The sequence below is a fragment of the Curcuma longa genome, chromosome 3 (assembly GCF_044706935.1).
Source record: "Curcuma longa cultivar G26 ecotype Majalengka, Jawa Barat chromosome 3, ITB_CL_G26_1.1, whole genome shotgun sequence".
NCBI classification, from domain to species: domain Eukaryota; kingdom Viridiplantae; phylum Streptophyta; class Magnoliopsida; order Zingiberales; family Zingiberaceae; genus Curcuma; species Curcuma longa.
Window position 1 is genome coordinate 8722178 of NC_133863.1, and position 12890 is coordinate 8735067.

At 33.6% G+C, this 12890-nt stretch overlaps 1 protein-coding gene across 2 annotated transcripts; it reads left to right on the forward strand.

Annotated features, from left to right (window-relative positions):
- Positions 1-1063: 1063 nt before the first annotated feature.
- On the forward strand, positions 1064-12239 carry LOC141824136 (serine/threonine protein phosphatase 2A 55 kDa regulatory subunit B beta isoform-like). Of its 2 annotated transcripts, none has more exons than XM_074711376.1 (14): positions 1064-1375; positions 2653-2756; positions 2849-2944; positions 3020-3139; positions 3907-4107; positions 4381-4472; positions 7564-7682; positions 8227-8350; positions 8461-8584; positions 9955-10023; positions 10110-10201; positions 10303-10380; positions 11480-11547; positions 11646-12239. In XM_074711376.1, exons 1-14 carry the CDS (start codon positions 1252-1254, stop codon positions 11780-11782), a joined length of 1548 nt encoding a protein of 515 aa, XP_074567477.1. In that variant the 5' UTR covers positions 1064-1251; the 3' UTR covers positions 11783-12239. The 2 variants fall into 2 exon arrangements, with proteins under 2 accessions (XP_074567477.1, XP_074567476.1); XM_074711375.1 differs by having other exon boundaries at positions 1065-1375; positions 3907-4110.
- The last annotated feature ends 651 nt before the right edge of the window (positions 12240-12890 follow it).

Genomic DNA, 12890 nt, shown 5'->3' on the forward strand with positions numbered 1-12890 from the left:
CTTGGTCAGACATATTCTTTAACACTCCTCAAAATTATTTCTAATATTAGTTAAAACTAGTTTAATATTAATAAAATTATTTTAATATCAATTATAATTATTTTAACTCTACTTAAAAATATTTTAAGTTAGTCAAAACTATTACAATATTATTTATAATATTTGTAATTAATTATATATATATATATATTATAGTAGGTTTGATTAAAATTATTATAACAACAGTCGATTTAAAAAAATAGGATGAAATATTTATTTAATTTTTTTATTCTGACAGATTCTTTATTTCTTTTTTAATTTTTACATATTCTTTTTCACTTTATATTCAAGAGTAATAAGCTTAGAAGGAGGTGAAATCCAGTTTTTATTAAAGTTTATGGAATAGAATTGAGTCAAATCGAAAATTTAAGCTTGATGCTTGAAGAGTAAAGATGACACTATTAATATTATTACGATGCAAAGAAACTATATTTAATTATCTTTATTATTATTATTATTATAAAAAACTATACTTAATTAATGATACATATATTTTTTTCCAAAATATTCATTATTTTCATTAGTATAACTTAAACGTTATCTTAATTATGTTTACTTGACAAAAATATCATTGAGGCTATAACACATAAAAAAATATTTTACATACTTATGTTCTACTTATTTTAGATTCATAGTTTCAATATTAAACAAAAATCCATAAAGTCAGTTGATAAGTTCTAACAAATTTGCCATATAAAAAATATCTTAATTATATTAAAATTTTAGGATTTAACTAACAGTTCACAAAATCTAATGATAATAAAAAATAAATTACGATGATAAAGTTTTTAAAAGAGAAAAATTAAACTAAAGAAAGAAAGAATGAAAAACATTGCTCTATTTATTTTTTATTTTTTATTTTTTATGAACAGGGTCTAAATCGTCAGAATGGGCCTAGTGGGCCGGATTCACGGGCTGTACGATCGCTAGTTCTAAACTCTAATTCTAATTCTAATTAACATGGAAACGCCGAGAGAGAAAGAAAGGGGAAGAGAGAGCGCATTTTATTTTACTTCTCTTATTCGTGATTATTCTTCTTGTTTTCTCTTCTTCGTCTCTGTCCACATCGTCACCGCCCCATCTGCCTGAAAACCCTCATGTTCGAATCGGGAATCGGCTCCGAATCCTGCTGTCCCCGACCGCCGATCCCTGCGCGGCTTCGTTGATGCCGCTTGAACCCGATCCCGATCTCACCGGAATTCTTTTGCCGAGATGAACGGGATCGGTGGCAAGGAAGGTGGGCCGGCGGTGGCGTCGTCGTCCATTCCGCCGACTCTGGATTGGAAGTTCTCGCAGGTCTTTGGGGAGCGCATGGCAGGGGAGGATGTCCAGGAAGGTGCGATTTTTTGCTTCGCCACTATCGTGATGTCAGATCCCTTTGTGTTTGGTGTTCGATTGCTGGAGCCGAGGTTTCAGGTTTCTTTTGGAGTTGCAAAAGCTTATATTTTCTTCTGCTAGATTTCAATCTGACGTCGTAAACTGGATTTTATTCCTCTTTTATCTCAAAAAAATGTAAGGGAATCTCCGATGTCTAACGTATAGTAATGGTTTCAAAATAAAAGGCCTGATTTTGACGATCGGAGCCAAAATATATAATATTTTCTCAGATAAATATTATCTTGCGGATTTTCGTGTCTTTTTTGGTGCTTATCCTTGGAAATTCTTTACTCACTCATTTCTCATCACTGTGGTTCCCTTTCTAATAACTTCATTAGCTCATCTTCAAATATACTCGTGGTTCCTAACGGCTAGATGTAGTATAATTTCCATGCATGGCGTTTTCTTTGAGGTAATTTTCTCCTCACTTTTCTCATGATCCATTAGTCTCATTCATAGAATAATCTAATTTTTTACAAGTAAGTTCCTTTAGGGGTTCTCACATTATTAGACTTTTTGCGTTTATAGCCCCTTTAACACGAATTTGAGGTGTTCTGTCAGTTTCCAGGCTCACTATTGATACACTTATTTACAGACACCGTGATAGCTAATTTACTTCAAATTGTCTCCATAGACTTCCAATTTTCTATTCATATATTTCAATAGGCATGCATTGCCAAGTGATTTGGCAATTGGCAATCCTCATTATTGTAATAGGCATGCACTGATTCTGAGTTTTCAAAGATCTTCACTTAATTATTTGATTGACTTAATCAAACCTTTTTTCTTTGATGTCATATGAACACAAATCTTCCTGATTTGATTCTTTCTAAATTTTCCTTTCGTTTCTCAGTCATATTCATGTGTTGTGAGCTTTTTCTAAATTTTATGCAGTCTTTCTTTCTTTGTTCTCTAGTTAGATTAGTTCATTTATAAGCAAGCACACATTCATTATTTTGATTTATAAGAAAACCTTGTCCATCTTCTGTGTTACACTAATTGATCTCCATGACAAGTAGAGGTCTTATAAAGAACTTGAGAAGTTCAGAAGCTTATGCTAATAGTTTCTCATCACACACGAAACTAATTAATCTTACTTTCATATTTTTTGATTGATGCAACATGATTGCACATGCCAAACTTATCTTCTTAATTAACTGGATCCCAATATGTTGATTTTGTTTTTTGATTGTTAATAAAAAACTGTCTGTTGACATAACCTTTTTTCTATTGAAGTGGATATCATCTCAGCAATAGAATTTGATAAATCTGGAGATCATCTTGCAACCGGAGATAGAGGAGGACGTGTTGTTTTGTTTGAGAGAACAGATGCTAGAAATGTATGCTCGTCACTGCACTTCCCTTTTCGCCTTTGCATGCAAATGAAATGTCTTTCCTTAATCTTTATGCATTTTGATATTTTTATCTGCAGCATGGCTCTAGGAAGGATCTGGAGGCACAAGATTATCAGATTAGCAGGCATGCTGAGTTTCGCTACAAAACTGAGTTTCAAAGCCATGAACCAGAGGTACTTCAGATTGATCATGTTACCACAACAAGCCTATTGGTTATATGTGTTAATTTATTTTGTTTCATATCTCAGTTTGACTATCTCAAAAGCTTGGAAATAGAGGAGAAGATCAATAAAATCAGATGGTGTCAAACAGCTAATGGTGCTCTATCACTTCTCTCAACTAATGATAAAACAATTAAATACTGGAAGGTAAAGTCAACCTCCTACCTTGTTTAAAGAAAGTGATCCTTGCATATCTTGAATTATCTTTGTATAATTTTATGAAAATAGATTATATCTCTGCAGAAACATTTTGTTGTTGCTTTAAATTTATTTGTCTTTACCTTACCATTCTTCCCCAAGTGTGTTCTACATATTGATTGGTGAATATATTTTCATTTTCTGGCAATCCAGTGTTCTAAACCTTAAATCTTGAATTCATTTTTTTGGTGAACCATAGATCAAAATTCTGCATCAAGTTTGATTTGCTTTTTTACTACTGTTATGCTTTTTACTACTGTTATGAATAAGCATGACAATGGTGCTGTACTCGGGACATTTACACAGTGAGTTTATAAATTTTGGTTTTACCAATTTTGGAGCTTTTGGAACACATGAAGAGCATGCTTTAGAAGGTTACATGTTTTGTACATTATGTAGTCTTTGTACCATGTTCTGTTATATGTTGAAAATTATTCCTGATGTGTGCAACATTGTTTTTGTGGGAATAATAAAAATATACTTGCAGAGATATGATTAGAATTTTTTGCCCTCATGCATGGCTTAGTGGAATTAACAGCATAATGGATAGATTAAATTGGTCATCTCTTTATGCTTGTTCCTTCCCTGTTCTATTTAATATTTCCTTCCTCTCTTAGTCTTATTCTTCATCAAGATTCTTAATTATGTCATTTGTGCACTCTTAATCTCTTATTTCAACAATCACCAATGCTGAAGCTTCTGTTGAATTCTAACAGGTACAAGAAAAGAAGGTCAAACAAATTGCTGAGATGAACTTAGATGATTCACAGGTTGTGGGAAATGGCTGCAGTGGTCGCTCAACTACTAGTGGTCCTAGTCCATCTCTTCCTAATGGATGCTCTGGAAGCACTTTCAACTTTTTGAGCAATGACTTATCCTTCCCTCCAGGAGGATATCCATCGCTACGTTTGCCAGTGGTAGTTGTACTCAGCCATTGACTACTACCGTGTAAACTAAATGTAGCTTCTTAACATGGAGTGAATCATAATTTGCAAATATATTTGCCCTTGATAATTCTCTTATTTCATTATGTGTATTATTTGTTGTTCTGTTAAGTTGTTTTAACATAACCTGTTTCAAGCCTGCATCTGTGATCAAGATACACTTCTGAAGCCAGGAAATTTTGAATGAGTTGCTGTGTTTGATGGAATCGACTTTATTCTCAGCAATTTCTTATTTCTGATGTGTAGGTAACTAGCCACGAGAAGAGCCTTGTGGCAAGATGTCGAAGAATATATGCTCATGCTCATGATTACCACATAAACTCTATTTCAAATAACAGGTTCATTCATATCCAATGATTAGTATATCAGTTGCTTAATCTACTCCTTTTCTTCTGTGTTTGGATTTCTTTGAATTGTAATTTTGTGCATGGAGTAATCTAACTTATCTTTGAATATATCATTTAAATGCTTTCAATTGTAAATGAAGTATGGTTCTGTTGCCGTGCCATACAGGAACTATTTTTATCATTGCAAAAACATACATGCACTTCTCTAGATCATTTTATATTGTTGTGTCTAGTTAAGTTGACATTGGGCCAAGGAAGTTGATTGGGATTGTGACCTATTATAGAATCCATTGTATACATAGGAAAATGCTCCTAATTTTTTTGTGGACTTCTGGAAATCTCAAATGAACTTTGTAGGCGGTAATCTTAACGCGGCAATCCGTTGAACATAGATCCAATCTTTAAAATTCTATAGAAACCTCAGGTGTTGTATGGGCTTAATAAGTTTATTATGTCAAATTAATGGAAATGGTGCTCAACTAAATTTTTCCAAGGAAAAGTTATTTCTAAATATTTTCACTTCTCTTTTCTCTCATATCATCCTCTTCTTTTACTACCTCTCTCCTGTTCTTACTGCTTTTGTTGCTGGCCCAATTCAGAAGAGACCTGCTGCTAGAAGCAACACAGCTTTAAGAGTGCTGGCTCAAGGCGATGGTGCTACCCTTGGGCAGCACAAACGTGGGGCAGGAGTTCCATTTTGGGTAGGGATTCCTCTTGTCTAAGTCATCAAAAAAATCAGTTACATAGGAAGGGAAAGAAGAGGAAGAAAAAGAAGGGAGAAAGAGAAAAAAGTGAGAAGCAACATGAAAAAAGGAGGAAATACATGTTGACCTGAAAATTAGATTTAAATGTTTAAAAGTGCTAATAGACTAATAGAGTATTCTAGCTACCTTTCTGTCATTCTCTGTTAGTTTAATTTGATGGGATATTGAAAATTGAACAACTTAAAAGTTCATGTATGGATTGCATTGAAAAAAGTTTGTGTATCAATCAACAATATATTCCATTGCTGAATGATTCAAAAACATTTACCCTGCTTCAGTTCATATGTGCCTTTTCTAGATTGATGTACTACCATAAGTCCGACAAACACATTTTCTAGTTAAATAAGTTAGAACTAAAATTGTGGTTGTGCATTACAGAATAAATTATCCAGCCTAATTAAAGGAAATCCACTTTGAATTGTTAAAATCTAATGGCTGTACCTGGAGCTCAGTTGTAGGATATGATCTGATGGTTCATCCTTAAAATTTAAAACAAATGATTTATGTTTTTATTCTCCACTAATGATTCTCATGTATGGATCTTTTGCGAAAAATAATAAACAAATGCAGCGAAACAAAATCGATCCCTCCAGAGATTCATGCGAATATAGTATACATGTTTGATCGAGTTGTCACCTTTGTTGCCTGAACAGAACAATCCCAACAACAACTTGATTCGGTAGATCTCAGCATGATCAAAATGGTCGCGCCTCTTCGGTATCTACACGAACACGTCCTTCGTTCGTCGCACGAACTTAGCCTTCGGAAAAGAACCACCTTCGTTGTGTTAGCAACTTGGATGGTTTTGCCAAGAGTAGAAGAAGAGGAGACTAGAAGTGATCATCCACCAAATGCATAAAATTGACCTTTTGTACTTATCCAATGAATATAAAAGGTCATCCAATGAATACAAAAGGTTATCCAATGAATACAAAGAGTTTTGACCTTTTGCTCTATTTTTCATCAATACTCCATTAATCTTTATTAATGGACATTAATCCTCTTTAGTGGTTTAGTCTAATCCAATGAGTTTAATTCAGATTAGACTCAATCCAATAATCCAATAGTTGGATTCATTTGAGTTTAACTCGGACTAAACTTAACCTTATAATTTTAGGGTCTATCATATTTTAGTCAAACTAAAATATATCCATCTCTAAATCAATATGTTCTCTGTGTGTGACCTAATAGGTTCTTATAACGTTGACAATATATCTAAACTAACATTTTAGATACATAAGCAATGAGTAACATCTAGCAATGCATCATTGCTACCCAAGTGATGAGAATGTCGAGATCCGACCTAACATTTCTGTGTCTATTATCTTGTATAACTTGATTTTTCTATCCTCGATATCTAGATTCATTCATGAGGCATAGACTGTATCATCCATTTATCAATCTTTATGTTTCTTGATCTCTAAGTAGATTTAATTAATCAAATGAGCTCAATATCTCATATTAACTTATTTGAGCATGATCATGTATTTTAGTAGCCCTACTTAATCAAGGGGCCCACAAATATCACTTCTGTCATATGGAAAGGATAGATCCCATCTACATCACTCACACTCGTCCGCATAATTTATTGCATATCCAGTGATCGACTTTATAGTCCACCTTGTTACAAGTGATGTTTGTTGATATTAAAGTACACAACACCTTATATAGGGAATCGTAGTGATTTTAGGTCTAAGGACTATTTATACTAATAGTCACTGTGAGAATGCTTGTGAATTACATAACGATCCATGAAACATTCTTATGGCGGATCAATTCAGTACATATTCTATAATATATACCCATGTGTCAACTTGATATATTATATCCATGACTTATGAAATTAAGTTATCAGTTGACTTGCATGTTAGTCTCAACGTATTAATATTGTCTTTGTATATTAAAGTTTGACTAGGAATAGTTAAGAGTAGTATTATATATATATGTCTACAGTCTCCTACTATCAATTTAACCAATTGATACGCTGTAGACTAGAACCTACTATCCTAGTACATTATTATACTTATGCATCTGACACAGATCTGAAATAAATATAATAACCATAAATTTTGTCTTTTCTGAATGAAATATAATACAAAAGTCCTCTTGTCAATTATCTCATAATTGACTCTAGGGATAACACTAACACCTTATGAGTACTTTTGCCTATTTGTAGTATTACATTATTGCACATACTCCGATGCTGAAACCTCTTGGTCACCGTAGCATTAATGTCATCGTCTATTCTGTGTGTGTATGCTAGTCAATTATATTTGATATTATTTTTTCTGAACTTCTTGAAAATTTTTGATTGACAGTGACGGTGAGACATTTATATCAGCAGATGATCTTCGAATAAATTTATGGAATTTGGAGATTAGCAGTCAGAGTTTTAATATTGCCGATGTCAAACCCGCAAATATGGAAGATTTGGCAGGTATTTAGTCTATACTTGCAAGTACCCATGACTTAAAATGTCATTCTCAAAAATAGTTTTCTGTATAGATAAAGGGGCTATGACTAAATTAAACTACTTTCCTTTTAAAGCACAATCTAACACTTTTGTATGCTTGATGCTGCCCGTTTTGCATAGCTCCTTTATCTGTTCATTTTCCAAGGATAATTGTCCTGCTCCATGTCATCGTTATTTACAAAAATTTTTGTTGCAGTTCCCTTATCGGTCAAGTCTTAAGTTTATGAATTTGTCTGACTACTCGCTACTCCCATTTTTATGGTATTTCAACCTTATATTTTCTTAACCCTACTTTTTTTTTTGGATATTTTCAACCTTTTATTATCTAATTTTTCATTTTTGTTTTGGTCATAATCCAGTGAACTTGTCTTCTGGCTAGTTCTTGAACATATATTATGATACATGCTTGGCAGATTCCATTCATCATTCTCTATTTACTTTTAACTTCTATTTGTTCTAGTGGCCATTATTCTTTATAACACTAAATCTGCATCCTATTACATTTCAGAGGTTATAACTTGTGCTGAATTCCACCCAGTCCATTGTAATATGTTAGCATATAGTAGTTCAAAGGGTTCTATCCGGCTTATAGATTTGCGTCAATCAGCATTATGTGATAACCATTCTATGCTGTAAGTAAATTCCCTATCTTGTTTCAAGCTCGATGTTTTTTTTATTGATCTAGTTTTACTCCCTAGTTACATACATTTTATATTAGCTATTGTGACATTCTTCTTTACAGGTTTGAGAACCGTGAGGCACCTGGTTCAAGGTCTTTTTTCACTGAGATCATTGCCTCTATTACAGATGTCAAATTTGCAAAGGATGGAAGACACATCCTAAGTCGTGATTATATGACTCTCAAGGTTCTTGCCCTCTATTTCTTGTAGATTTTTTTTAGGAGGGGGGCTTGTTCATCTGTTCTACTAACATCATATACAAGAGAGTCATCTGGTTTTAAAAAAACTGGTGTTAGTGCAACCATGCTTTAAAATCTCACTTAAAAACTAAGTGGTGGTGCTCATCCATGCATTACTGATCTTTGTCTTCTGGTGAGAAATCCATTGTGCTTGAAACACGTACGACAGCAATGATCAGACGTAAGGTCCCTACCAAATTCGAAATGGTGCTAGAGTTGCTGTGTTCAAATATTCCAGATCAAAAGAACAATGCACATGATCAGTCAATCTAGATGTTAAGTAGATATAGCCTTTTTTTTCTAATAGATAAATGGGAGAAATTAAGAACCTGCAATTAATTGGAGTCAACTATATGAAATGACTGAAAATCAACTATATGACTACTTCTCTGCCGCCTTGTGACTTAGCAGTTGGAAAGAAACACAGAAACGTGACAGGAAGCACAGGTGGAACCCATTTCCCTCTGTTCCCTTGGGAAGAAATGAAAAGAGGGAAAGAAATGAACAGGGCATGATTTTCCATCTCGCCAAGCCAACTATTTTATACAAAAATTATATTTTTTATTATCTGCCTAATTTTATTTTGTTTAAGTTTAAAAAAATTAATTTAACTAACTAAAGAATCTTTCCCTCTAACTCTCCCTCCATGGAAGTGGTGGGAAAGAGAATTTTACAATGTCTCCTCACAAGGAAACAACATGAAAATTGCTCTATCCTCCCTTTGCAACTGTAATATCCATTGTTGGCAAGAAGACATGGCCATATGATCACCTAATCCTAGAATTAAATTATATGAGACTTTCAAATGGAATCATTTTGGTTGACCTGTGACTGAATTTTCCATGACAAAAAACTATCTACAATTCCCTGTGCATTTAGGGGTAATTCTTGATACACACTCTAGCATATATTGTTTTCATGATTTGAATAGCAGCATAAGTTTAACAATTGATTTTAAAAATAGCTGGATTAAGAAAGCATAGAGATGTTGTAGCTCCCCCTATCTAGTGTGATGACTACCAAACCCAGGCAGCAATGTTAATGTGACCAAGAATTATGTGCTTCTAGTTGTTGCAAGTACTTTGTGCCATGGTAGTTGTCCGGTGATTTCCTTGTCTGGAATTTTCCTTGACATAGTTTCTTCTCTTCCATATGCTCTTCAATTAATTATCAATTTCTAATCTTTGGTTCAACTAATGAAATGTTAGTAGTAAAATATCTTTTGTTTTTTTTTCTCACCTCCAACATTAGTAGTAAACTATTTTTTGTTTTCGCTCACCTCCAACTCCGTTATTTTTTTCCCTTATGGTTTTACAGCTTTGGGATATAAACATGGATTCAACTCCAGTTGCAACCTTTCCAGTTCATGAGTATTTGAGGCCTAGGGTGGTTTATCTGCTATCTCTCTTTTAAATAAATGTAGGAATTGGCTGTTGCATAGTTCATTGCAATTTTGGGTCTTGTTGATGCAGTTATGTGATTTATACGAGAATGATTCAATTTTTGACAAATTTGAGTGTTGTCTTAGTGGAGATGGGTTCCGTGTAGCAACTGGTTCTTACAGGTACCTTCTAATAACGAGCTGAGCTTGATTTATGATTTTTTTTTTTTATTTTAGAGCTTTTTTAGTCCTGCAAGTTAATGATGTGCATTGTTCATCTGCAGTAACCTTTTTCGTGTATTTGGCTGCATTCCTGGAAGTAATGAAACAACAACTTTAGAAGCCAGTAAAAATCCAATGAGGTATAGCTCTCATTTCATTATTAAAAGTAATCAATCATGAATGAGGTTTGATCCACGCTTTATTTATTTTCTCGACCTGATATTAGGAAAAAGCACAAATAATTTTAAATGTTGGAGAAAACATCTCACATGTGATTATTTGAAAGAGAGGAAATGGGAGTCTTTTGTTCACTAAATACTACACAGCATTTTGTAAGCTAGATAGCTCGTGATGCAGTTTGAAATGGGGCTAAATTCTTTGTTTTGAACTTTTAATTTTTTTTTAAAATTCTTAAAACTTGTCTAAGTTTTAAAAATTATTATATTTTTAGGGTAAGTTATGTCTCTTCTTAGAAGACCTGGTCTTATTGTTTATTTCATAACAGGGGTTTGGATCCATATACTTTGATTTATGAACATTTTCCTCTATGAAATTGTGTGAGATTGTGTTTTCGTGCTGCATCAGCTAGCTTCAAATACTATTACAAGCACTTGTTATTTGACTTGACCAGACTGAATAATGGAGCAGGAAAATTTTAGGGTCAACAAAATTTGGATTTTGTGAAACCTTGGACTGTAGCACATGAACTTATACCTTGTTCCCTATTGAAGACTGTCTCAGGTTTGGAAAAAACAACAAAAAAGTACATAACGTCAAACACTTATTATATATAATGCATAATTCCTCAGTTTATAAAACCACCATCGTACATCTTCATTCTATAAGCATTTACACTTTTGGCACCTTTTTTTAACAGTGTGAGATTTGATAGCCATTTCATCATGTTGCCTATCCCAAGCTGACTATAATGTACCACTAATATTCTGTAACGTGATAGTATTGTTGCATCTAAATCCAAGAAACTACTGCTGAAATATCTGCAATATTGCAATTTTTCAGGTATCTATGCTACAATATGTGCTTTGACTTGCTTCGTTTTCCTTGTTTCACGGGCTTTCTTTTTGGTGTTCTTTTAGAGAAAAAATGTCTAGTGGGTTTTGCAATTCTACTCATCTTGAACTCAAAGCTTGATCCCATGAAGGATGCTATGGTTTTTTAGATTTGTTCTTGGGATGCCCATTCTGATGGCCTAATATACCTTTCTCTCTTTATGTATAGGAAACAAGTGCAAAACCCAACAAGAGCTTCCAGATCTCTTAGCAGCTTGACTCGCGTCGTCCGACGAGGTCAGTCGTGCAAAAAGCTAGTTACTGTTCCTGGGCATCCAACTTTTGTTATTGGGCATTAGAATCATAACTTCTCATTTTCCAATGGCCCACGACAGGCTCAGAAAGCCCCAACATTGATACCAACGGGAACTCATTCGATTCCGCAATCAAATTACTTCACTTAGCATGGCACCCAACCGAAAACTTAATAGCCTGTGCTGCTGCAAACAGCTTGTATATGTACTACGCATAAAAAAAAGTTTTAACACCAGTCAAGAAGGTAACTTGAAAGGTAAGCAGCGCCTTCTTTTGCATTGTACCTGTGAAGGCTAAAGGCCTTTTCAGATAATCAGATGCAACCAACAAGGGTCACAATGGATTAATTTCGAATGATCTCGACATCAGAGCCTGAAGAGACTTCGGAAGTCTACAAAGGCAACTACATTTGTCGTTCTTTATATTTGTGGGGCCCAGAATGTGGGGGGATCTTTATCCATATTCTTTTGTTTTGGGAAGAGATTGCACATCTATTTTGTTCCTGTTTCAGCATTAGGATCCCACTTAATTATACCTCTCTTACAACTAATCCGGGGGTTTGATGTGTGTATGTAGTCATTCTCTAGACAAGCTGGGTTATTCACTTAATTCTACAATTACAGTGGAAAAGACATACATAGTTCATGGCTTGTGAAAGTTCCTATTTTAATGTATTCAAATATGTTGAAAAAAATTTATTTTGAACAGGTTGCGACTTGTACATTCATACCTAATAAATCAAATTTAAAGAAAAATGTTCTTGGAAAAGAACTATGAATGTGCATAAATATTTCAAGGCATTGGAAAAGCCATTTGATTAGTCTATTACAGAACATGTGTTTCAGTGTTCTTATGAAATGCTTTTGAAGATTTTATTATAATGCTGTTTTTCTTGTTTGTTTGTTCCATGAGCAATCAAGATTGCTAGATTCCTCAGTAAATTTTGAATCAAAATATTATTTGAAGGACAATAAAAGTGTGGTACTTATCTCATGCATGTTTGTCTTTGAATTAATGGGATTAGCTGATCAATTTACTTGGTCTAATAATCTCTGTTTTGTATAATTGAGATGCACTTATTATTATTTTCTTATGGATAATTAAACTGCATTTAAATTCACAAAGAATGCAAGTTGTAAATCCATGATTTCCAAAGTATGAAAAAAAAAATCACATCATGGGTGCCTTGTCAAGTTCTTTTTTAGGTGGAATGTCCTTTTTTTTCTTTAAAAATTGTGATATTATGTTATCTTATATTTACTTTTTATGAAGTCAAGTCAATGAATAATAATTTAGATAGAAAGTAGTATTCATAATAAATAATA

Bases quoted from the DNA above. Each gene is read 5' to 3' on its own strand.
- LOC141824136 (XM_074711375.1), top strand. From the start codon at position 1,252: ATGAACGGGATCGGTGGCAAGGAAGGTGGGCCGGCGGTGGCGTCGTCG. The intron at 2,757-2,848 runs GTATGCTCGTCA...TTTTATCTGCAG, and splicing joins AGAGAACAGATGCTAGAAAT to CATGGCTCTAGGAAGGATCT. The intron at 11,548-11,645 runs GTCAGTCGTGCA...GGCCCACGACAG, and splicing joins GACTCGCGTCGTCCGACGAG to GCTCAGAAAGCCCCAACATT.